This window comes from Pelophylax lessonae, assembly GCF_965119305.1.
Source record: "Pelophylax lessonae genome assembly, chromosome: 1".
NCBI lineage: Eukaryota > Metazoa > Chordata > Amphibia > Anura > Ranidae > Pelophylax > Pelophylax lessonae.
In genome coordinates, this window is record NC_138768.1 from 111,488,416 (window position 1) to 111,511,007 (window position 22,592).

General features: G+C 45.1%; 1 protein-coding gene across 4 annotated transcripts in view; it reads left to right on the forward strand.

Annotated features, from left to right (window-relative positions):
- The window catches only part of KIF2A (kinesin family member 2A), a 181,947-nt gene extending 159,720 nt beyond the window's left edge, over nt 1-22,227 (forward strand). The window contains exons 20-21 of one of the 4 annotated variants that reach the window (XM_082243440.1): nt 8,014-8,149; nt 21,343-22,227. In XM_082243440.1, the coding sequence (XP_082099566.1) occupies nt 8,014-8,149; nt 21,343-21,428 (222 nt within the window). In that variant the 3' untranslated portion in view covers nt 21,429-22,227. The remainder of the gene's footprint in view (nt 1-8,013; nt 8,150-21,342) is intronic. The other 3 variants (XM_082243439.1, XM_082243442.1, XM_082243441.1) reach the window with 3 other exon arrangements.
- The last annotated feature ends 365 nt before the right edge of the window (nt 22,228-22,592 follow it).

Sequence of the window (22,592 nt, forward strand, 5' to 3'; positions counted from 1 at the left end):
GGGGCCAAGATTACTGACAGAGTAGTGAAAAGGATTCTCAGAAGAGTTGTCCAGGAGCCAAGGACCACTTGTGGAGAACTTCAAAAAGACCTGGAATTAGCAGGTACAATTGGCTTAAAGAAAGCAATAAGTAATGTAATTAACCACCATGGCCCCTTTGCTGAAGAAAAAGCATGTTGAAGTTTGTTTCAAAGTTTACTGCACAACATTTAGACAAGCCTGTGAAATACTGGGAGCCTATAGTCTGGTCAGATGAGACCAAAATTTAACTCTTTGGCCCCATACCAACATTGAAGTTTGGAAGTGGGAACATCATGGTGTGGGGCTGTTTTTCAGCATACGGTACTGGCACACTTCTGGCAGACATTCTGGATAAAAATCTGCTGCCAACTACCAGGATAAGGATGACATTTTAGCAAGAAAATGATCCTAAGCACAAAGCCAAAGAAACTCTCAATTGTTTTTTTTTTTAAAAAAAGCTCCTAGTATGGTCCAGCCAATCACCTGACTTGATTCCCAAAGAAAATCTATAGAAAGAACTAAAGATCAGAGTTCATAGAGGAGGCCCACAGAACCTTCAAGATTTGAAAACACTTTGTGTGGAAGAATGGGCCAAAAAAATCACACCTGAGCATTGCATGCGACTAGTTTTTAGATTTGGTGCAAAGTATTAAATACATTTCAGTTTGTTAAATACTTTTTCCCTGTGTCATTCCAATTTCTTACACAAAACCTCATTTCTTGAACGTATTTGTTTAGGTTGCTTTGTATGTATGGTTTGCATTGGTTGTTACCAGCATGTGGTGAAAATGTAATCTCAATAGCACCTTTACATATATTTAATTAGAAAAATGGTGACATGTTCCATGCTTATTTTACAAGCTGTATGCATGTGTGTGTATGTATGTGTATGTATGTATGTGTGTGTATATATATATATATATATATATATATATATATATATATATATATATATATATATATATATACACTTTTCATGTGACAACACTGAAGAAATGACACTTTGCTACATTGTGTTTTTGTGTATATATATATATATATATATATATATATATCATTTTTTTTTTCTATGGTAGTCTAATAGGCAGAGTAGAGCAGCATAGTAATTGGTGTATTGACCATCTATATTGAATACCATCATAGCACACCCTAGCTGACCAGCTAAATGCGATGCCTGTTCTGAGCTATGAAGAGCAATTAATAATTAGCAGTTTGAACAGTATTGGCAGAATTCAGTGCTGTTTGCCCTAAAACGCAGGCAAGAGTGCACTAGTAACGATTTGAAAAAAAAGAAAAAAAGCATAGGGCGCACCAGCATAACGCATTACCTTTACAACAATTGTTTAAAACGATGTATGTATTTACAAACGCACAAAAAAGCATTTTATATATAAATATATATATATATATATATATATATATATATGGGGTGTTGAAAATAATCGTTACATCAATGCATCGTGATGGGGCCTTAAACGATTTGAATATGATGCTGAGGAATGGCTGCATCTATGCATGGATGGCGTCATCTCGGCTCCCCCCTGCCTCTCCCAGGACAGCTGCCAGTGCACTCAAAAGTTAAAACAAATTAGTGTCAGTGACTCAGTTTCAGGGACCCTTCCTAGTAGGGGTTAATGTAAACTGATGCTTGATTGATTACCTTATTATCTCCCGATCTTTTCATCGCCGTCAGTCACGTGCCCTCTGGCCGGCCGATCTCCTCCTCCCCGCCGGCCGGAGTTGCGGAGTGCATGAATCTGACGGCCGAGACTAACGGCGATGAAAAGATCGAGAGATAACAAGGTAATCAGGCATCAGTTTACATTAACCCTTACTAGGAAGGGTCCCTGAAACGGAGTCACTGACACTAATTTGTTTTAACTTTTGAGTGCACTGGCAGCCGGCAGGGCTTTCCTGTGAAGTGCAGGGGGGGGGGGGGGCTGCTATATAATGTAAATTGGCTGTGTTATGTCAATTGAGGGGCTGTGTTATGTCAATGGGAGGCTGTCTAATGTTAATGGAGGGCTGTGTTATGTAAATGGGGGCTGTGGGCAGTAATCGTGATGCATCGATAATCGCTCACATGATCCTAATCGAATCGTAAGACCAGTAAAGATGCGCAGCCCTAATATATATATGTATTTATGTATATGTGTGTGTGTGTATATATATATATATATATTCACATAGATCTATTCCTGAGATAAAAAGCACAATCTAAAATGGAGGCAAGTATTTTGGCTCTAGCCCTTAAAGTATCAATAAACATACCATGTACAGTAGATATAAAAAGTCTACACACCCCTGGTAAAATGTCAGATTTCTGTGATGTAAAAAAAAGAGACAAAGATAAATAAATTCAGAACTTTCTCCACCTTTTAATGTGACCTATAAACTGTACAACTCAATTGATAAACTGAAATCTTTTAAGGGGGGAGGAATAAAATAATGTGGTTGCATAAGTGTGCACACCCTCTTATTACTGGGGATATAGCTGTGCTCAGAATTAAGCAATCACATTCAAACTCATGTTAAATAGGAGTTGGTACACACCTACTATCATTTGCTATCAAAGTGCCTCAGATTACCCCAAATAAAGTTGAGCTGTTCTAGTAGGTCTTTCCGGACATTTTTTTTGTCACATCCTACAGCAAAAGCTGTATCCGCAGAGAGCTTCCAAAGCATCAGAGGGATCTCATTCTTAAAAGGTATCAGTCAGGAGAAGGGTACAAAAGAATTTCCAAGGCAATAGATATACCTTGGAACACCATACAAACTGGTCAGGGGGGCTGCCAAGAAGCCTACAGCAACATTAAAGGAGCTGCAGGAATACCTGGCAAGTAGTGGCTGTGGTGTAGTACATGTGACAACAATCTCCCATATTCTTCATATGTCTGGGCTATGGGGTAGAGTGGCAAGACAGAAGCATTTTCTTACCAAGAAGAACAACCACGCCAGGCTAAATTTTGCAAAAACACATTTGAAGTCTTCCAAAAGCATGTGGGAAAATGTGTTATGGTCTGATGAAACCAAGGTTGAACTTTTTGGCCATGATTTCAAAACATATGTTTGGTGCAAGAATAACACTGCACATCACCAAAAGAACACCATGCCCGCAGTGATGCATCGTGGTGGCAGCATCATACTTTGAGGCTGTATTTCTTCAGCTGGAACAGGGGCCTTAGTCAAGGTAGAGGGCATTATGAACAGTTCCAAATTCCAGTCAATATTGGCACAAAACCTTCAGGCTTTTGTTAGAAAGCTAAACATGAAGAGGAACTTGATCTTTCAGCATGACAACGACAAGTCAAGATGTACCATGCTGAAAGACTCATTCCCAAAAAGACTGAGTGTTGTAAAAAAATCAAAAGGTGCTTCAACAAAGTATTAGTTTAAGGGTGTGTACACTTATGAAATCATGGTTTATTTTTTTATTTTTACTTCACTCCACCTAAAAGATTTCAGTTTTTTTTCAACTGAGTTGTACAGTTTATAGGTTACATTAAAGGTGGAAAAAGTTCTAAAATTATTTATCTGTGTGTCAATTTTTTACATCACAGAAACCTGACATTTTAACAGGGGTGGGTAGACTTTTTATATCCACTATATACAGTGAGAATCTGTGAGATGGAATACTTATTATCATCAAACGATTACCGTGTAATCGCCGTCCAGGATGTTCAATGAACGGGGGTATAGATGGGGCCAGACTGTTTATTTCAAAATGTAAGAGTTCAAGAAAAACTCTAATAAACGGAATGATAGTAGGAGTCCTACAGGCAGCCTTTAGAATGCACGCTGGCCAGATAGGGTTATGGCCACGTTGTGTGTTCCAGGCGCCGGCCCGTGACACGCGAACGTCACTTTCGGTAATGCCCAGTCACGTTATCACCGCTCCACAAGGAAACAGTAAGCCGGGATACTGGCCGTGGCGCCACGCAGATGTCCCTTTCGCCTTCTGCAGATCCTGAAGGCATCCGGAAGTTGTAAATAGTGACACAAACGAACCAGCTGCGGCGCCGCATTACATCTAGCCTGGGCATCTGTTTACAGGGGTAAAACAACTATTTTGTACAGTGGGTGAAAATAAACATGCCATTGCCCAAAATCCACTATATGCCTGTTGTGCTGAGACGAGAAAAAAATAATGTATATTCTTAATCATGGCTGGGGGAGTACTAAAATATATTGAGAAATTATTATACACCACATACAGTGCTTGATATTTGCTGGAGAAGACCAACTACCTATTTGAAGGTGTCCAGCCATGAATATGAAAACTATACGGTAAAATACTATATCAGACCATGAAAAAAACATAAAAAATCATTAAAAAATGATATATATTACCTACCGTTCAAAAGTTGATGGTCACCCAGACAATTTCATATTTTCCATGAAAACTCACATTTTTATTCATCAAATGGGTTACAAAATAAATAGAAAATATAGTCAAGACATTGACAAGGTTAGAAATAATGTTTTTTATTTGAAATAGTTTTGTCATTTAAACTTTGCTTTCATCAAAGAATTCTCCATTTGCAGCAATTACAGCCTTGCAGACCTTTGGAATTCTAGCTGTCAATTTGTTGAGGTAACCTGAAGCACCTCCCACAAGTTGGATTGGCTTGATGGGCACTTCTTGCGTACCATACGGTCAAGCTGCTCCCACAACAGCCTTATAGGGTTGAGATCTGGTGACTGCGCTGGCCACTCCATTACAGACAGAATACCAGTTGACTGCTTCTTCCCTAAATAGTTCCTGCATAGTTTAGAGGTGTACTTTGGGTCATTGTCCTGTTGTAGGAAGAAATTGGCTCCAATCAAGCGCTGTCCACAGGGTATGGCATAGCATTGCAAAATGGAGTGATAGCCTTCCTTATTCTAAAGCCCCTTTTACCATGTACAAATCTTCTACTTTACCAGCACCAAAGTAGCCCCAGACCATCACATTACCTCCACCATGCTTGACAGATGGCGTCAGGCACTCCTCCAGCATCTGTTCACTTGTTCTGCGTCTCACAAATGTTCTTCTGTGTGATCCAAACACCTCAAACTTAGATTTGTCTGTCCATAACACTTTCTTCCCTATCTTCCTCTGTCCAATGTCTGTGTACTTTTGCCCATCCTAATCTTTTCCTTTTATTGGCCAGTCTCAGATATGGCTTTTTTTTTTTTTGTCACTCTGCCTAGAAGGCCAGCTTCCCGGAGTTGCCTCTTCACTGTAAATGTTGAGACTGGCGTTTTGCGGGTAACATTTAATGAAGCTGCCAGTTGAGGACCTGTGAGGCGTCTATTTCTCAAACTAGAGACTCTAATGTACTTGTCCTCTTGCTTAGTTGTGCATCGGAGCCTCCCACTTATCTTTCTATTCTGGTTAGAACCTGTTTGTGCTGTTCTCTGAAGGGAGAAGTACACACCATTGTAGGAAATCTTCAGTGTCTTTGGCAATTTCTCTCATGGAATAGCCTTCATTTCTCAGAACAAGAATAGACTATCAAGTTTCAGAAGAAAGTTCTCTTTTTCTGGCCATTTTGAGAGTATAATCGAACCCACAAATGCTGATGCTCCAGATGCTCAACTAGCTCAAAGGAAGGCCAGTTTTATAGCTTCTCTTTTCAGCTGTGCTAACATAATTGCGCAAGGGTTTTGTAACAATTAGCCTTTTAACATGTTTAGCTAACACAATGTATGGGCCTCTGTACACCTATGTAGATATTCCATTAAAAATCTGCCGTTTCCAGCTAGAATAGTAATTTGCCACAATGTCTAGACTGTATTGCTGAATTGCTGATATATGTACATATATACACACACACACAATATATAAAGAGTTGCATGCCCTACTAGAAATCCTATTGGCACTATTGTTAGGGAGAATGAGGACAGTATACCATTGAGGATGGGTACTAGCCACCCTGATGCATGAAGGGCATAAAATCTAGCTTTTATCACTGATATATTTTAATCCTAGAGACCTAAAGCTAATTTACCAAATTGTGTACTTCCAAATCTTCATTCAACCCTTTAGGCGTCAGACTGCCAAGGATGAAGATCCAGAAGCTTTCTCTTTTACACAGTTTCTGATATCGCCTCCCCCTGTCTAGTTCATCAGAGATAGCTTCAATACCAAAAAATCGCATACCCGTGAGATCCTGTTTTTCTTTAAAATGTCAGGGGACAGAATATTTGTTTCTCCCATTATTAATACTGCATTTGTGTTCGCAAATGTGAACCCTAAGTGGACGTGATGTCTGGCAGACGTACAATAAACCACAGGGGCATAAAATGCATATATAACAAATGAGGTCCCACAGGTAATGAATTGTTTGATACAGTGTGTTTTGTCATCAGTTCCCAGTACATCCCGCTTACAATGCCACATAAAGCTACACGTGCCGCAGTTTCTAACCCCACACTTGTAGCTTCTAGTCAAAAAGTGAAGACCATTGGTTCAGTTGTCCGTTGGGGGATTTTTTTAGGTTTTTGTATTCTACTGGGAGCGACTATACTTCTTAGGTCTCTGGGATTTTATAGATGAAGCTGGGCTTGTCTGGGATCTGGCTGCCTAGGATTGAATCCTTTTTGAGGATATCCCTGTGCTTATGTAAAATCCGCTGCATTTGCCAGACCTTGTTAAACCGGGTGCAGAAATTGATCTTTTGTGTTCCATGCTTCCTAGGGATCTGACTACTCTCTCGATGTTTGTTGTAGTTGTGAGTATTCCTATTGATATTCAAACTTTCCTATAGGAGTAGGTATTTTTTGTACGCCTCTTCTATGTGGGTATCCAGGTAGCCCTTATCCTTGAATTTCCTTTTAGGGATAGTTCCCTGTTCCATGTAATCTCGTTTGAGAGTGCAAGTCAACTTAAGTCTACAAAATTGCCTAAAAGGTACATTATTGATCCAACGCGGGTGGTGATTGCTTTTGGCATGCGGGTATAAATTACCTGCGCTGGGCTTAAAATGTGTCTTGGAAAGCATGGACCCGTCTGACTCTAACCTCAGCTCTAGATCCAGAAAATCAAAGTACTGCTATCTAGAACATGGGTGAAGCGGATACCATATGGGTGGTTTTGACAGTGGTCCAAAAGCTCTCAAGTTCAGCATCGGTACCATTCCATATGATCAGAACATCATCAATATACCTGGCATACAGGACCAGGTTCGCACCAAAGGGGTTATGGGATCAGATTTATTGGTGTTCCCAATAGCCCATAAAAAGATTTGCATAGCTAGGTGCGGACCTGGCACCCATGGCAGTGCCCTGCATTTGTCTTTAGTGCTTGCCCATAAATGAGGCGTAGTTATGAGTTAGGGCATATTCAATGCTATCGTTTAGGAATTGGGCTTGTTTGTAGTGAAATTGTTGCTCCTTACATATAAAATGTTGTATAGCTAATAGGCCAAACTCCTGTTTAATAGAAGTATACAACAATGTCACATCTAATGAGAGCCGTCGGTACCCTTTCTGCCATGTATAGTTAGATAATATATCCAACATATGGTTGCTGGTAAGGCTATCAATGGCCACTATAATAGGTCTTCCGGGAGGATTTTATTTTATTGTCCTTATGAATCTTAGGGGTATGATGAACATAGGGCGTGGTTGTATATTTTTTAATACAGGAAGTAGCATTCATCTTTGAGTACTTTATTTCCTAAAGGCCACATCTAACAAGGTCTTCAATTCCTTTTGATATTGCACTACTGGATCCCCTGGAAGTTTCATAGGTCCCACTGTCTCTTAAAAGTCTAAAAGGGTGCGCTAGTGTCAGACATTGACCTTTTGATGGTGATTTATATAGTTCAAAAAAGTGTCCCAATCCATTTTGTGATTTATTTAGCCTGATTAAACTTCCATATTTGAACTTGCCTCTGGAAAGCGATTGAGTTAGTATACTGAAGTCAAGTTTTTCTTCTCTTGGTCCTCCAGTCCTGGGCCCCCAGGAAAATCTATTTCGATTTAGAAGTTGTTTTGTCTCAACAGGAGTCCATCCGGTGGCTGGAAGATGAAAAGGCTCTGCTAGAGATGACAGAGGAGGTAGACTATGATGTGGATTCATATGCTACACAGCTGGAAGCAATCCTTGAGCAAAAGATTGACATTCTGGCTGAGTTAAGAGGTATGTACACTGCAGTGACATGGGCTGATTGTGGCAAAATAGCCACAAAGATATTGTTTTGTAATTTGTTACATAATAAAAGGAACTTCATCCAGACAGCTCGGCTGAATATATAGTTGAAATAGATAATTTTTACTTTGAAAAATATGGTAACAAAGCCACTCTTGTGTAATTATCAAAGTCTATGCTGATAGGTAGTGAAGTGACTTGCAAGGTATTGATATATGCAACTTGCTAACCGATATCAGCTAAATGCAGCGTCTAAAAGTAAACCATAAACGATAACAAGGTAATGCACAGTGCAAACAATGCAACTATAGCAAGGAAACCATATGTGGAACCCAAATTACATTATTCTAAAATAAATCATGAAACACATAAAATGGTGCCGAAGAAAAAGGTTTCCATCAAAGGCTCAGCAAAGATTGTCCATTACAGTGATAAGTATTTATCCACCGATTAAACAATTTAAAAGAAAGATGCACTGAAACTTCTTTAACCCAAATATAGTGCTTACCAAAATGTATAGCCCCAATCAGAGGCAAACGGCATGTATGAGTTGTCCTGAGCTGGATGGATCCCCAATTCTGTGCACCACTCCCTCCCCACCAGTCGAGATTTATAGCTCCAATCAGAGGCAGAAAGCATGTCTAGATCATCCCAGGCTGCATGGATCTCGCTTTCCGTGTACAGCTCACTGCCCGCCAGCCTGATTTCAAAGGACACCCAGCACCACAAATATATAGCAGTGCCCTGCCAAAAAAAAAATAGGACGGGAAAAGCTCTCATAGTGTATTAAAAGCTTTTTTCTCTTTTGTTCATTGACAGACACAGCTCCATATCATCTTTGACCCTTGGGTTATGCTGCTCTCCATAGGAGTAGGACACTAGGCGGAAACAAATTTGACTACGCCTATAGGGCAGTCCTAGGGAGTATATTCCCACTTCCTGCTTTAGGACTACAGTTTTTCTGCCTAGTGAGGAGTAAGGACCTAGTTCCTTGCTGGGATCTCTGGTCCTGGAATTTTTTTCCTTTATAAACTGAATTTTTTTTCCTTTTATTATTTTCTGTTCCTGTGAGAACTAAAATCAACCGCCGGACGGGGATGCACTGGACCTAAATCCTTACGGTCTTCCCAGTCTGGCCAGCGACCCAACTTTAGCTCCGCACTAGGTAGGCCGCGACATAGCCCCACTGGGTGGGGGCTGGCCAGCGAGTGAAACACCTCGCGAGGACGCATAATCCTGGTCACGACACTGGTCATGTACCTCTGGCCCACAGCACCCCCATTCCAAGATGTTGCGGTGGACTGCCCGGAGTGGTGCCAGCTCGGTTCCCAGGTGTGGTGAGTAGTGTCTTCTCCGTCTCCCCCTCTGAGGAAATGTTGGGGTGGACGCAGGGCCTTTCCTCGGGTTGGTAGGCCTCCTATGTGCCCTTCCTTCCCACATGTTATTCCCCCCCTTTCCCCTCGCTGGTGGGGTCACCCTGCACATGTCACCCTCACCTACCCCCCTCCCCGGGGCGGCGAGGCTATTTTCATGTACAGGGTGTCATGCGGTGTTGGGCTGGAGGGGGGAGGGAGCGTGCCGTCAGCGGCTCACAATAACATTATGTGGCAAATGTCTGGGTGGGGTCCCTGTTGGAGCCCCCCTGGTGGCTACTGGTACCTGAAGGGCCATTGGGTGTTCTGGCTGCGTCACCATTTTTTTGTGGACGGCTGTGCTGAAGCTCCAGCAGCCATGTTTATGTAGTCCGGCGGCCATGTTTTCGGAGTTTCCCATTGCAATCGATGCAGCGGCCATTTTCTTGTAGTCTGTGGAGCTGTAATGCGGCAGTGGGCTTCTAGTGGCAGTGACAGCACCTTCCTCTTTCTCTCTGATCACCGCATGGCAAGCAGCAATTCGCTCTGGGTGGTTGGTTGTGGTGAGTCCCTACAGGGTGCAGCTCCCTCTTTCTGCTGTAGCAGCCCCGCTGGTGCGCTGTGACTCGTAGTACCACTGCTACTGCGGTGGGGGAGATTATTTTAGCAAATATTTTTCACATATTGCGGGTGGGCCCCAGGTTAAAAATGGAGTCCCTAGAGCATGTGTCACCACCTGACCCACTCTTGGAAGCTGCGGGACCCTCTGGGTCTCAGATTGCCGTGGCGGCAATGACGGCAGTCCTGCAGTCACTAGTTTCCAAAGTTTGATACAGTCCTTCAAAACCAGCCTAGCTAGAAGCGCCCCCCGCCTTCACCTGTATCCTCTGCCTCCTCAGATTCTGAGGTGGATTTGGCTGCTGCGGACGCGAGTCAACACACCAGGTCTGCGTCCACGCACCCTGAGTACCCTGAGAGTGCCCTGACAGTGAGGATGAATCCTCTTCCACTACAACCACGCATGAAAAGGTGCTTGTGGAGGCACTGATTTTATCAGTGCAGGAAACTTTAAAATTGGAGGACACAGCTAATGCTGCGTCGATGCAATTTACTACACGGAGACCATCCAAGGTGACTAAGGTGTTCCTGCCTATTTTGACAAGATTGTCACAAGTCAGTGGGGATTCCCGAAACGGCAGTGGCATCCCTTCATCATGGGGATTTGCTGGCCTCTACCGATATCAAGGACGCTTACCTTCATATCCCAATATATGTCGGGCACCAGCGTTTTCTTCACTTTGTCATGGGAGAGGAGCATTATAAATTAGTGGCGTTACCCTTTGGTCTCGCCTCAGCTCCTCGGGTGTTCACAAAAGTGTTCGCCCAGGTGTTAGCCTTGCTCAAGCAGAAGGGGATCGCAGTACTGGGGTACCTGGACGATCTCCTTCCGCGGGCAGAGTCTCCATCTGTCTTAAAAGACAATATGGACATCACTGTGCGAACTCTGCAAGAGTTCGGCTGGAAACTGAATTTTCAGAAATCAGCTCGGATTCCGTCCAACAACCTGGACTACCTAAGCCTGACTTTGGATTCAGCCTCAACCAGGGTGTTTCTTCTAGAGGCGAAACTGCTGAAGTTGCAGCATGTGATTCGGCTCCTGTTGTCCAACCGTCGGTCATCTCTCAGAACTTGCATCATGCAGGTGCTGGGCTTGATGGTCTCCACCTTCGAGGTGGTTCCATTTGCTCAGTTGTTTATACTGTTCCATACAGTTCCATACTCAGTCTCCAAAAGGAGATTCTTGCCAAATGGGACAAGAATCCTCAATCTCTGGACAGTTTGATCCTGTTAAGCCGGGGAACCTTAATTTGGTGGCTCCCTTCCCCAGCGCTTTGACAAGGGAAGTCCTTTCTCCCCCTATACTAAACAGTGGTTTCCACGGACGCCAGCCTGTCCAGGTGGTAAGGGGTCTTGGGCAAAGATTTGGCTAGAGGGGTTTGGACTTGGGAGGACTCCAGTCTGTCGATCAATATCCTGGAGGTTCGGGTGATCAGACTTTGCCTGACCCTGTGGACAAATCGACTGCAGGGGTGTCTGGTAAGGATTCAATCGCACAATGCCATGGCTGTGGCATATGTCAATCATCAAGGGGGCACCAAAAGTGCCCTAGCGGCCAGAGAAGTAGCCAAAATTCTAAAGTGGGCAGAACGATATGTTCCAGCCCTCTCTGCTGTGCACATTCCAGGGCTGAAAAAATTAGCAGATGGATTACCTCAGTAGACAGGCGTTGGAGCCAAGTGAATGGTCTCTTCACCCGGAAGTTTTTCAACAACTGTCTCCAGGGGGGGGACTACCAATGTGGACATGTTGGCCTCTCGTCTCAACCAGAAGGTTCAGGATCCTTTGGCCGACCCCGCCAACGCTCTGGTGGCTCTTGGGGTCAGTATCGCTTTTCCTCCACTACAGCTTTTGCCGAGACTTCTGTTCAGAATTAAGGCAGAAGGGATTCCAGTCATTCTGGTGGCTCCAGCCTGGTCTCGCTGGTCTTAATACACAGGCCTTGTAAGGCTGGTAGCCGATGCTCCTTGGAGACCCCTCTCAGAGAATATCTTTTGTCTCAAGGGCCGATCTTCCATCCTGCTTTACGGTCGCTGTCTTTAACTGCCTGGCTTTTGAAAGCCAGGCACTGAAGGATAGAGGGTTGTCGGATTCGGTGATTCCTACACTTAAAAGCTAAAAAATCTACTTCTAGGAAGATTTATCATTGAGTTTGCAGTTGGCTGCAAATTCTTTGGTTCACACTTTCGTCCAGGGGGTTTGTCACTTGGCTCTTATGGTAAGGTCCCTGGTATCTCCGTGGGACCTCAATCTGGTCGGTTCTTCAAAAACCGCCTTTTGAAAAATAATCGTGAACTTCCTCTGCTTACTCTGTCATAGAAGGTTGCCGCCTTCGTGGCTATAACTTCTGCATGCAGGGTGTCAGAGCTGGCTGCGTTGTCCTGTCGGCCACCTTACCTGGTGGTTCACAGGGACAAAGTGGTTCTGCGTCCCTGTCAGTCATTCCTTCCTAAGGTGTTGCACTTCTTGTGCCCCAAGCCGAAACATCCTAAAGAAATTGCTTTACATTCCCTGGATGTGGTTCGGGCAATCAGGGTGTACCTGGTGGCGGCCGAGTCGATTTTGAAATCGGATTCCTTGTTTTTCCTTACAGATGGATCTCCTAAGGGGCAGGCCGCATCTGCTGCGACCATTTCCAGATGGATCAGGCAGACAGTGATGCAGGCCTATTCTATCAGGGGTCAGGTTCATCCTTTCCCTGTTAAAGTTCTACAAGGGCACTTAGTGTCTCCTGGGCCTTCCGTCATCAGGCTTTAGTGGTCCAGGTGTGCAAGGCGGCCACATGGTCGTCTGTGCATACATTCACAAAGTTTTACAAAGTGGATGTACTCACATCTGCGGATGCTGCATTCAGACGCAAAGTTTTGCAGGCTGTGGTTGCAGAGGCTCCTGCCTTTTGAGGGCGTATTTTGTTCTGGTTGGTGAGCTCGTTATTCCTGATTGAGCTCCTGGTTTACCTGGTTGGCTAGGTTTAGCCCTTTTGGGAATTGTGTATTGCCGTGTTTTCCTACCCCTCATGTTGTCACTGCTTTGGGACGTCCCAAGGGTCAAAGAAGAAATGGAGCGGTGTCTGTCAGTAAACAAAAGAGAAAACTGGATTTTTGTCTTATTGTAAAATCCTTTTCTCTGATGTTCATTGACGGACACAGCACCCACCCCTCTGTTGAGTTGGGTTACGTATTCTGACACTGCTTGTTACAAAACTGAAGTCCTATAGCAGGAAGTGGGATTATACCCGCTAGGACTGCCCTATAGGCATAGTCATATTTTTTTTATGTAGATTTTTTTTTAGCTAGCCTTTTTTTCTCTGGAACTTTTTGTCCTGTGAGATCTTCAAGCAATTATATTGGACTGAGCGACAGACTGGACCACCATATCCAGTGGTCACCCGAGTCTGTCCAGCGAGTGCATGCAGACATTAGTTCCGTGCTGGGTCGGCCGCGACATAGTCCCACTGGACGGGGACTGCCCCCACGAGTTAAACGTCTCGCCAGGATGCACACGACAGGGTCTGGGCTTATGTCGCAGCGTTTCCATTAGGCCGACAGCCCCCCTACTCCGGTAGCATGGGGTCCTGTCAAGAGATGGCGCCCGCCTGTGTTCTCGGCATGGTGAGTAAACGTTACCCCCCCCCCCCTCCCTGGCGGATTTTGGGGTGGACGCGGACCCTCTCTCTGGGATGGTCGGACCCTCACACTTCTGGCTTTCCCTCTGTCCTGTTGCGACCCCCCCCCCCCTCTCCACCACTGTTTTCGGTGCGTGACACCCTGCAATTTGGGAGTCGCGGCTGGGGCGCAGGTGGCATCTGGCACTTAAATGCCATCTGGAGCTGCTATTTTTGCTGGCTGCTCATGTAGGAGGGGACGTTAGACGTTGCCCTTTTGGGGAGTCTCTGGTGCAGAGGGCTGTTCCGCCTTTGGTGGACATACCGTCTGTAGCTTAATGGGACTACCATTGTTCCGGTGGAGGAATCCCCGTCCTTTAAGGACTTGGGGGATAGGATGGCGCAGGCTGTGGCCTGCAATTTGTACTCCCTGGCGTAGTCTGCACAAGGGAACAGTGTTGGTATGCCCTTGCCACGCAGACTCTGCCTGATGGGCGGAGTTCCTCCACCGCCGTGACTTGGTGTGGGGCATGTCCCTCTTGCCCTGGGGGAGCTGTTGTACCAGGTGGTGCAGGGGCTGCAATTTGTTTGCGAAACCACGCTGGTGGAGGTTCCCTTGTATGGGTCACCTTGTCGTTTTCGGCGGTGGTTGTCCAGCGTCTACTTGACCGAAGTGTTGTTCTGCGGATCAAACTTCTAAGACGGTCTTAATGGATCTCCCTTTTCGGGGGATCGCCTGTTTGGCACTGCCCTGGATGATATTATATAAGGGTCTCATGGGGGGGAGGAGTGTTTTCTTACACAGGCTTACAAGGGTAAGGGCCTTTGTCGCAGTCGGGGTTCTTCCCTTTCACCTCGCAAACAGTTTTTGTCCCTCAGGGAGGGTCGATGTGGCGAAGTCCTTCCAGACTTCCGCGTGTGGTTCCAAACGACCCTGCTCTGGAGAACATGAGATTGTTTTTTCCAGACCTGCGGACAAGGCCTACTCGGCCTGAAGGTGCTTCCTCACCCGTCTAGGGGGTGGGGGGAGTTCCTTGCCAATCGAGGACCTGCGGCGCAATTTAAAGCGCAATTTTGTGGTGCCTAAGCGTTTTCAGTACCGTTATCCCTTTGCGTCTCCGGTGGATTCGCGCTGGATTGTGGGCCCCTAAGGTAGACCACACTGTGTCCAGATTAAATAAAGCCACTTTGATGCCCGCGGAGGATTCTCCAGTGTTTAAAGACCCGGCGGATAGACGGGTGGAGTCTCTTACCCGCCACTCCTATCTGGTGCCAGGTTCCTTGATAAAACCCGTGTTTCGACTCAGTAAGGGTCTCTCAGGCTGTGGTGGAGTGGACTAAGGTGCTAAGACGCACCCTTGTGGCTGATTCCGCCCCTCCTGCTACTCTGGAGATGGTGGACCAAATTATTCAGGCGGTTTTATACCTGTGACGTGGCCTTGGATGAGGCCCCTTTAGTCTCACGCTTATCTGCAGTGACGATCCGTCGCATCGTGTGGTTGAAAAGCTGGTCGGCCGACCAGTCTTCCAAGAAGACGGTGTCTGATATCCCTTATGCAGGGAATCGCCTTTTGGGGACGAATTGGTGAAGGGGGTCACTGGGGGTAAAGGTACGCTGCTGCCCCAGGTGTCCAGGGGCAAGTCTTTCCGCGGTAAGCGGGCCCTTCCTTTAAACCTAACCAGGGGTCCTTTTGTGCCTTCAAGGCACAAGACAAGGGCAAATCCTTCAAGGCCTCTGGTGGCCAGAAGAAGCCTTGGACGGGCAAGTCAAAAGCCGCCCACACTGGCACGGCTGCCCAGTCCGCCTCAACCCGAAGGGGCGCCCTCACCCGTTTCAGGGGTGGGGGGACGTCTGCGCTGTTTTTCCCGAACCTTGGCTGGCCAGGATTCAGGACAGATGGTTTCAGGAACTCATTCGGTCAGGGTACAAGATCTAATTTCGGTCACGCCCAGCAGACAGATTCTTTCCCTCAAATCTTCATTTGACCCCAGATCGTTTCCAAGATCTCCAACGGGGGGTTCAGGATCTCCTCACCCAGGGGGTTTTACTCTAATCTGTTCACGGTGCCCAGAAAGGAGGGCAAGGTGCGTCCAATTCTGGACTTAAAGTTTCTGAACCGCTTCGTGTGGGTTCAAAGTTCCGCATGGAATCCCTCAGATCGGTGGTGACCTCCCTGAGTCCGGGAGATTTCCTGGCTTCCATCGACCTCAAGGATGCGTATTTACACATCCCCATTTACGAAGGTCATCAGAGGTACCTCCGATTCGCAATCGCGGAGTTGCGTTTTCTGTGTGCACACGCACAGGGCGGTCCCGAAGACAATCCGACCAACGGAGCAAACATAGTCTGATCGCTCTCAGTTCCAAGACATTTATCGGTAGGGGGAAGACTCCTCCGGGACGAAAAATCCCTCTGGACTTGCATTTGGGTGCTTTGCCTGATGGTGTCTACATTCGAGGCGGTTCCGTTTGCACAGTTCAATACGAGGTCCCTACAAGGGAGATTCTGGCCAAATGGGACAAGAATCTGCAGTCTTTGAACAATCCGATCCGGCTGAGCCTGGGAACAAGAGAGTCCCTTATATGGTGGCTTCCTTCTTTGGTGCTTCGGCTGGGCAAATTCTTCCTCCCCTTGTATTGGACAGTGGTCACCACGGATGCCAGCCTGTCTGGGGAGGGGTCTGTGGCAAAATTTCTGCTCAGGGAGTCTGGACACTGGAGGAGTCCAGACTACTGATCAATGTCTTGGTTTTCCAAGCAATCAGACTGTGCCTGGAACATTGGACGTATCATCTTCAGGGATGTCCAGTGCGCATTCAATCAGACAATGCCACGGCCGTGGCTTATGTCGACGGTTCGTTCCATCCCTTTCTGCCATACACATTCCTAGGTTGGAAAACTGGCAGGTGGATTACCTCAGTCAGCAGGTGTTGGACAAAGGGGAGTGGTCTCTTCGTCCGGAGGGGTTTTTATCAGTTGTCTCCCCGGTGGGGCATCCCTGAGCTGGATCTGTTGGCATCCCAGCTCCAATAGAAAGGTTCAGAGGTTTGTGGCTCGGTCACGAGATCCTATGGCGGATGCCAAGGATGCGCTGGTGGCCCCGTGGGGTCAGTATAGTCTGATTTATGCCTTCCCTCCTCTCAAACTTTTGCCAAGACTTCTATGCAGGATTGAGGCAGAAGGGATTCTGGTCATCTTAGTGGCCCCGGGCTTGGTACGCCGATCTGGTGTGGCTGGTCGCCAACGTTCCTTGGAAGCTCTCAGGGAGGATCTTCCATCCTGCTTTACAGTCATTGGTTTTGACGGCTTGGCTGTTGAACGCCAGGTGCTGATGGATCGAGGTTTATCTGAGTCAGTGATTCCAACTCTGTTAAAAGCTAGGAAATCTACTTCTAGGAAGATCTACCATCGTACGTGGAAGACTTAAATTGCGTGGTGTGAGTCTCTTGGGGTTCATCCTCACTCTTTTTTCGATGGTTCAGATCTTAACCTTCCTTCAACGAGGGGTTGAGCAGAAACTGGCCTTGAGTACTATCAAGGGTCAGGTGTCTGCTTTAGCGGTCTTCTTTCAACGGCCCTTGGCCACATACTCATTGGTGCATACTTTTCTTCAGGGAGTTAGGCACTTGACCCCTCCAGTGCGGTCTCTGGTGCCCCCTTGGGACCTCAATTTGGTGCTCTCAGCCCTCCAGAAGCCTCCTTTTGAGAATCTTCAGGGAATTCCCCTGCTTACACTGTCCCAGAAGGTGGCCTTTTTGGTGGTTTTCACCTCTACGCACAGAGTGTCTGAGTTGGCGTCGTTACCTTGTGCTTCACATTTCTTAGTTGTTTACCGTGATAAGGTGGTTCGTCTGTCGTTCTTTCCTCAGGTTGTCTCTAACTTTCATTTGAATGAAGACATTGTGTTGCCTTCCCTGTGTCCCAGGCCAAAACATCCGAAGGTAATTGCTTTGCATGCCTTGGACGTGGTCCGGCGATTAGGGTGTACCTGGCAGCTACAAAGTCTTTTAGGAAATCAGACTCTCTTATTTGTGCTTACAGATGAGCCTTGGAAAGGGTTGTCCACTTCCTCTGCGACTATTTCCAGATGGATCAGACAGAAAGTGATTCAGGCCTATTCCATCAAGGGTCGGGTTCCTCCTTTCCCTGTCAAGGTGCACTCTACTCTGGTGCTCAATGCCTCCTGGGCTGTCAGGCGTCAGTGACGCAGGTTTGCAAGGCAGCCACCTGGTCATTGGTGCACACTTTCTCAAAGTTCTGTAAAGTGGATATGTTGGCATCTGCAGATGCTTCCTTTGGCCGCAAGGTTTTGCAGGCTGCTGTTTGGAGGACCTGGTCCTCTGAGGGTGTATTGTTTTTTTCAGGTGAGCTTCAGTTTTGGTTGAAGCTCCTGTTGCCTGGTTGGCTATAGTTAGCCTTGGGAATATTTTTTTTTGCTGTACCCACTCCTCATGTTTAACACTGCTTTGGACATCCCCAATGGTTAAGAAGATCAGGAGCTGTGTCCATCAATGAACGAAAGAGAAAATGGGATTTTTGACTTGCCCTAAAATCCACTTTTCTGATGTTTGACATAGCACCTCCCCTCTGTGGAGTTGTAATTCTTCTGACACTGCTTGTAATAAAACTGAGTACCTATAGCAGAGAGAAGGCGTAAATCCCCTGGGACTGCCCATAGGCGTAGCTAGACTTTTTTTCTGCCTAGTGTCCTACTCCTATAGGGGGCAGTTAACCCAATGGTTAAGGAGATCAGGAGCTGTGTCCGTCAATGATAATCAGAGAAATGGATTTTACGGTAAGTCAAAAATCCCATTTGTTTTTCAACGCAACATGACAGGTGATACAAAAAGCATGTTGCTGCCTATGTCTTTGTCTTACCTATGACAAAGGAGTCTGTCATGCATAATATTATATTTCAGTCCTGTCTGAAAATCTTCAAAACCATGTTTTAGGTCTTTTTTTCTATTTGTATTAAATACAAATTTTGATCTCTGAGTCTGATGATATGTACCAAATTCATCCTCCAATAATATTAATATCTCTTCTGTCAGTCTCAGAGTGGAGTAAATATTTAATTCCCATACCATGTAGTCGGTTATTTATATTTACCACTGCATATAGATATTCAAGAATAAACTTTTTTTTTTTTTTATTATTTTTCATTTTCATTATGTAATAACTTGGATACCACACTTGTTGTTTTTTTATATCATTTGGTTAATCAATTAAACAACAATCATTGCAGCCCTAGTATGAACCTAGCCTTAAAAGATAGCAAGGAATATGTGTATCACCACATTCAGTGCTCATTTCCATCTGTGCATTTGTGGGGGTTCTGGCATTGTGCACAAAGTTGGAAAACTGGCAGCAAAATGCATGTGGTGTGTAAAATTTACGCTGAGAAGTGCTGATTACACTTGTTGGATGCAACTTGTTTTAATTCAGAACATACTCTGGATACCTACAAAAGAGCAGATAGATAAGTTAACTAGGATGGTATAAAGAATAGAGGGGATGCTGGTAAAGGTGTAAAAGAGATTGTGTACTACTGTAATTTGTGCAATATGTTTAGTTCCTATGATCATCTGGTCATATTGCAGTTTTTCCCAGAAATACCTGAATCAGGAAAATATGGGGTTATGGCCACTGTATGGAGGAGACGATCATAATTAAACATTACAAAACTTACAGGGGATATTCGTGACAGCTGTGTGAATATTTCAGACATTTGCACAGCATTTTTTTTTTTTTTATAAAAAGACCCCTAATAGTGGTGAAAAGCCATATGAAAAACATTCACATCTTGATGTTGATTTCCTTTAAAAGCCTGCAAGTACAGAAGAATGTATGTTTATCTTCCAAAAATGATCTCGGCACATAAGTCTTGTGGGCTGATGACCTTTATGGACTGTGTGGGGTCAGGCCTTCCCAGTTGTCTTTTGTTGATTTACTCAAATCCACCCTATATAAATTAAATAGACTCTTTGAGATAACAAAGTAGTGTGCACAAAACACAGGACAGCTTTGAATTTTTGATATCAACAGATATACAAAAAGCTTTCAATGGTATATTTGACAGACAAAATGGTAGCAAATTAAGTTTTGTTATATTTCATTATGGTTTACATACACTTTGGAGTTGATTTACTAAAGGCAAGTGGTCTGTTCACTTTGCAAGGGAATTTGCCTCCGAGAATACTGGGGCACTATTCCTCTCATTGATTCAAGGCATTATTTGCTCCCACTGATACCAATGATGAAGCGCCATTCTTTCAACCGACACCAGCAGTGTGGCATAATTCCTCTCATTGATGACAACAGTGGGGCCCTATTCCTTCCACTGACCCCAGTGATCAGCCATACTTCCTGCCACTGATATAAATGTTGGAACACTATTTCACCCACTGACCTATTCCTCCCACTAATACCAACAATGGGGCAGTATTTCTGACACTGACACTGATGATGGGGCCTGATTCCTTCCACTGACACTGATGATGGGGCACGATTCCTTCCACTGACACTGATGATGGGGCACGATTCCTTCCACTGACACCGATGATGGGGCACGAGTCCTTCCACTGACACCAATGATGGGGCACGAGTCCTTCCACTGACACCAATGATGGGGCACGAGTCCTTCCACTGACACCAATGATGGGGCACGAGTCCTTCCACTGACACCAATGATGGGGCACGAGTCCTTCCACTGACACCAATGATGGGGCACGAGTCCTTCCACTGACACCAATGATGGGGCACGAGTCCTTCCACTGACACCAATGATGGGGCACGAGTCCTTCCACTGACACCAATGATGGGGCACGAGTCCTTCCACTGACACCAATGATGGGGCACGAGTCCTTCCACTGACACCAATGATGGGGCACGAGTCCTTCCACTGACACCAATGATGGGGCACGAGTCCTTCCACTGACACCAATGATGGGGCACGAGTCCTTCCACTGACACCAATGATGGGGCACGAGTCCTTCCACTGACACCAATGATGGGGCACGAGTCCTTCCACTGACACCAATGATGGGGCACGAGTCCTTCCACTGACACCGATGATGGGGCACGAGTCCTTCCACTGACACCGATGATGGGGCACGAGTCCTTCCACTGACACCGATGATGGGGCACGAGTCCTTCCACTGACACCGATGATGGGGCACGAGTCCTTCCACTGACACCGATGATGGGGCACGAGTCCTTCCACTGACACCGATGATGGGGCACGAGTCCTTCCACTGACACCGATGATGGGGCACGAGTCCTTCCACTGACACCCAATGATGGGGCACGATTTCTCCGACTAATACCAACGATGGGGCAGCATTTCTGCCACTGACACCAACGATGGGGCAGCATTCCTCCTCTTAACCATAGACACAATGATCACCAAGCCCGAGTCCTTTTTCTAGTCCCACTGGCCCTCCTAAAGTCTGAAGGACATTAAACTAGCCCTTTGTTTAAAAAGTTTGGAGACCCCTGGTCTAAATTAATTTACTTTGCAAAGTAAAAACCTTTTTACCCTTAGTAAATCAACCCCTTTAATTCCACATGCTGCTTGGTAATACTGTCTGTTTTTTTTTTTTTTCCTTTAGATAAAGTGAAGTCATTCCGATCTGCTTTACAAGAGGAGGAGCAGGCCAGCAAACAAATAAACCCCAAGAGACCCCGAGCCCTTTAAAGAAAGGTTTTAATGAAGGATCACCTTAAGAACTTTCTACTGTAAAATAACCTTATTCTCAAACTATGGCCGTATGAACCCAATTACTTGAAACATTAAGTACATTTTTATACTGTCAGTGGAAATGTCCTCCTCTGTCACTTGAATGGATTCCTGTTTTGGGCTGACCACTACACTGACGTCTAGACAAGCGTCAATCCCAGACAGCACAAACCTATCAATAGGGGCTGCAAGGCACTTTGTCCAGATTCCTTCATTTATTCATGTTTTAGTTCTCGGTTTGTCTATTTTTGTTTTGTGTTTTTTATTTTTTTTTTTATTTTGTTTTTTAATAAATATGTTTAATACTGTGTACTAAAGGGTATACACCATTTTTTTGTTTTGTTTCATTACGGGATTTCATCGTGCTGCAGAAAGCGACCGTGCGGTTTTAAGCTACTTGCATGCCTGCATTTCATCCGTGTTTGTACAGATAGCGATATTACATGAATTAGCTGTGCACACCTCCTGCGTGCCTTTATCAAGGCGATACTGACTTGTTTTTTCTTTTTCGTTCTTTCTTTTTTTTATTTTTTTTTCCAGTATGCACAGCCTTAACTTAATAATAAAACTATTCCTTGTTCCTCTATGTAAAATAATTTATAACATCTGTATTGTTTTCTGTTTTAGGATGTGCCATACAAGCATAGAGATGACACTGTATAAAAGGAGTAGGGAACATGTGGCTCTCTTAAAGTACCAGACAGTAAATATGTAGTACAGACCTTGAAGGTCTACAGAGGTATACAATCTGCTGGCAGGAGTATGCAGCCCAGTATTTTGGGTCTTCAGCATAACATTGATGTCAAAAGTTAATTTAGAAAGAAGAACATTTTATTACTGTAGACACTGGCTCTTAAAAAATAAATGTATGCCCTAGTTCATCTACCACTCATTGGAGGGATAAAGAGCATGCACAATATTCAGAAGGGTCTGCTTAAATCCCAACTTTGGACTCCAGTTTATTACGTCCTCTGATATTGTGTTCAGTCCTGGTTGTGAAATAGAATGGTTCATACGTGCCCTCCACCTCTCCTCCTTTCTGTGTGCCTCCAAATCTGCATTTTAATGAGCACTTAGAAATCTCGTCACCAACTTCAAAAATTGCAGTTTAATACACTGAAA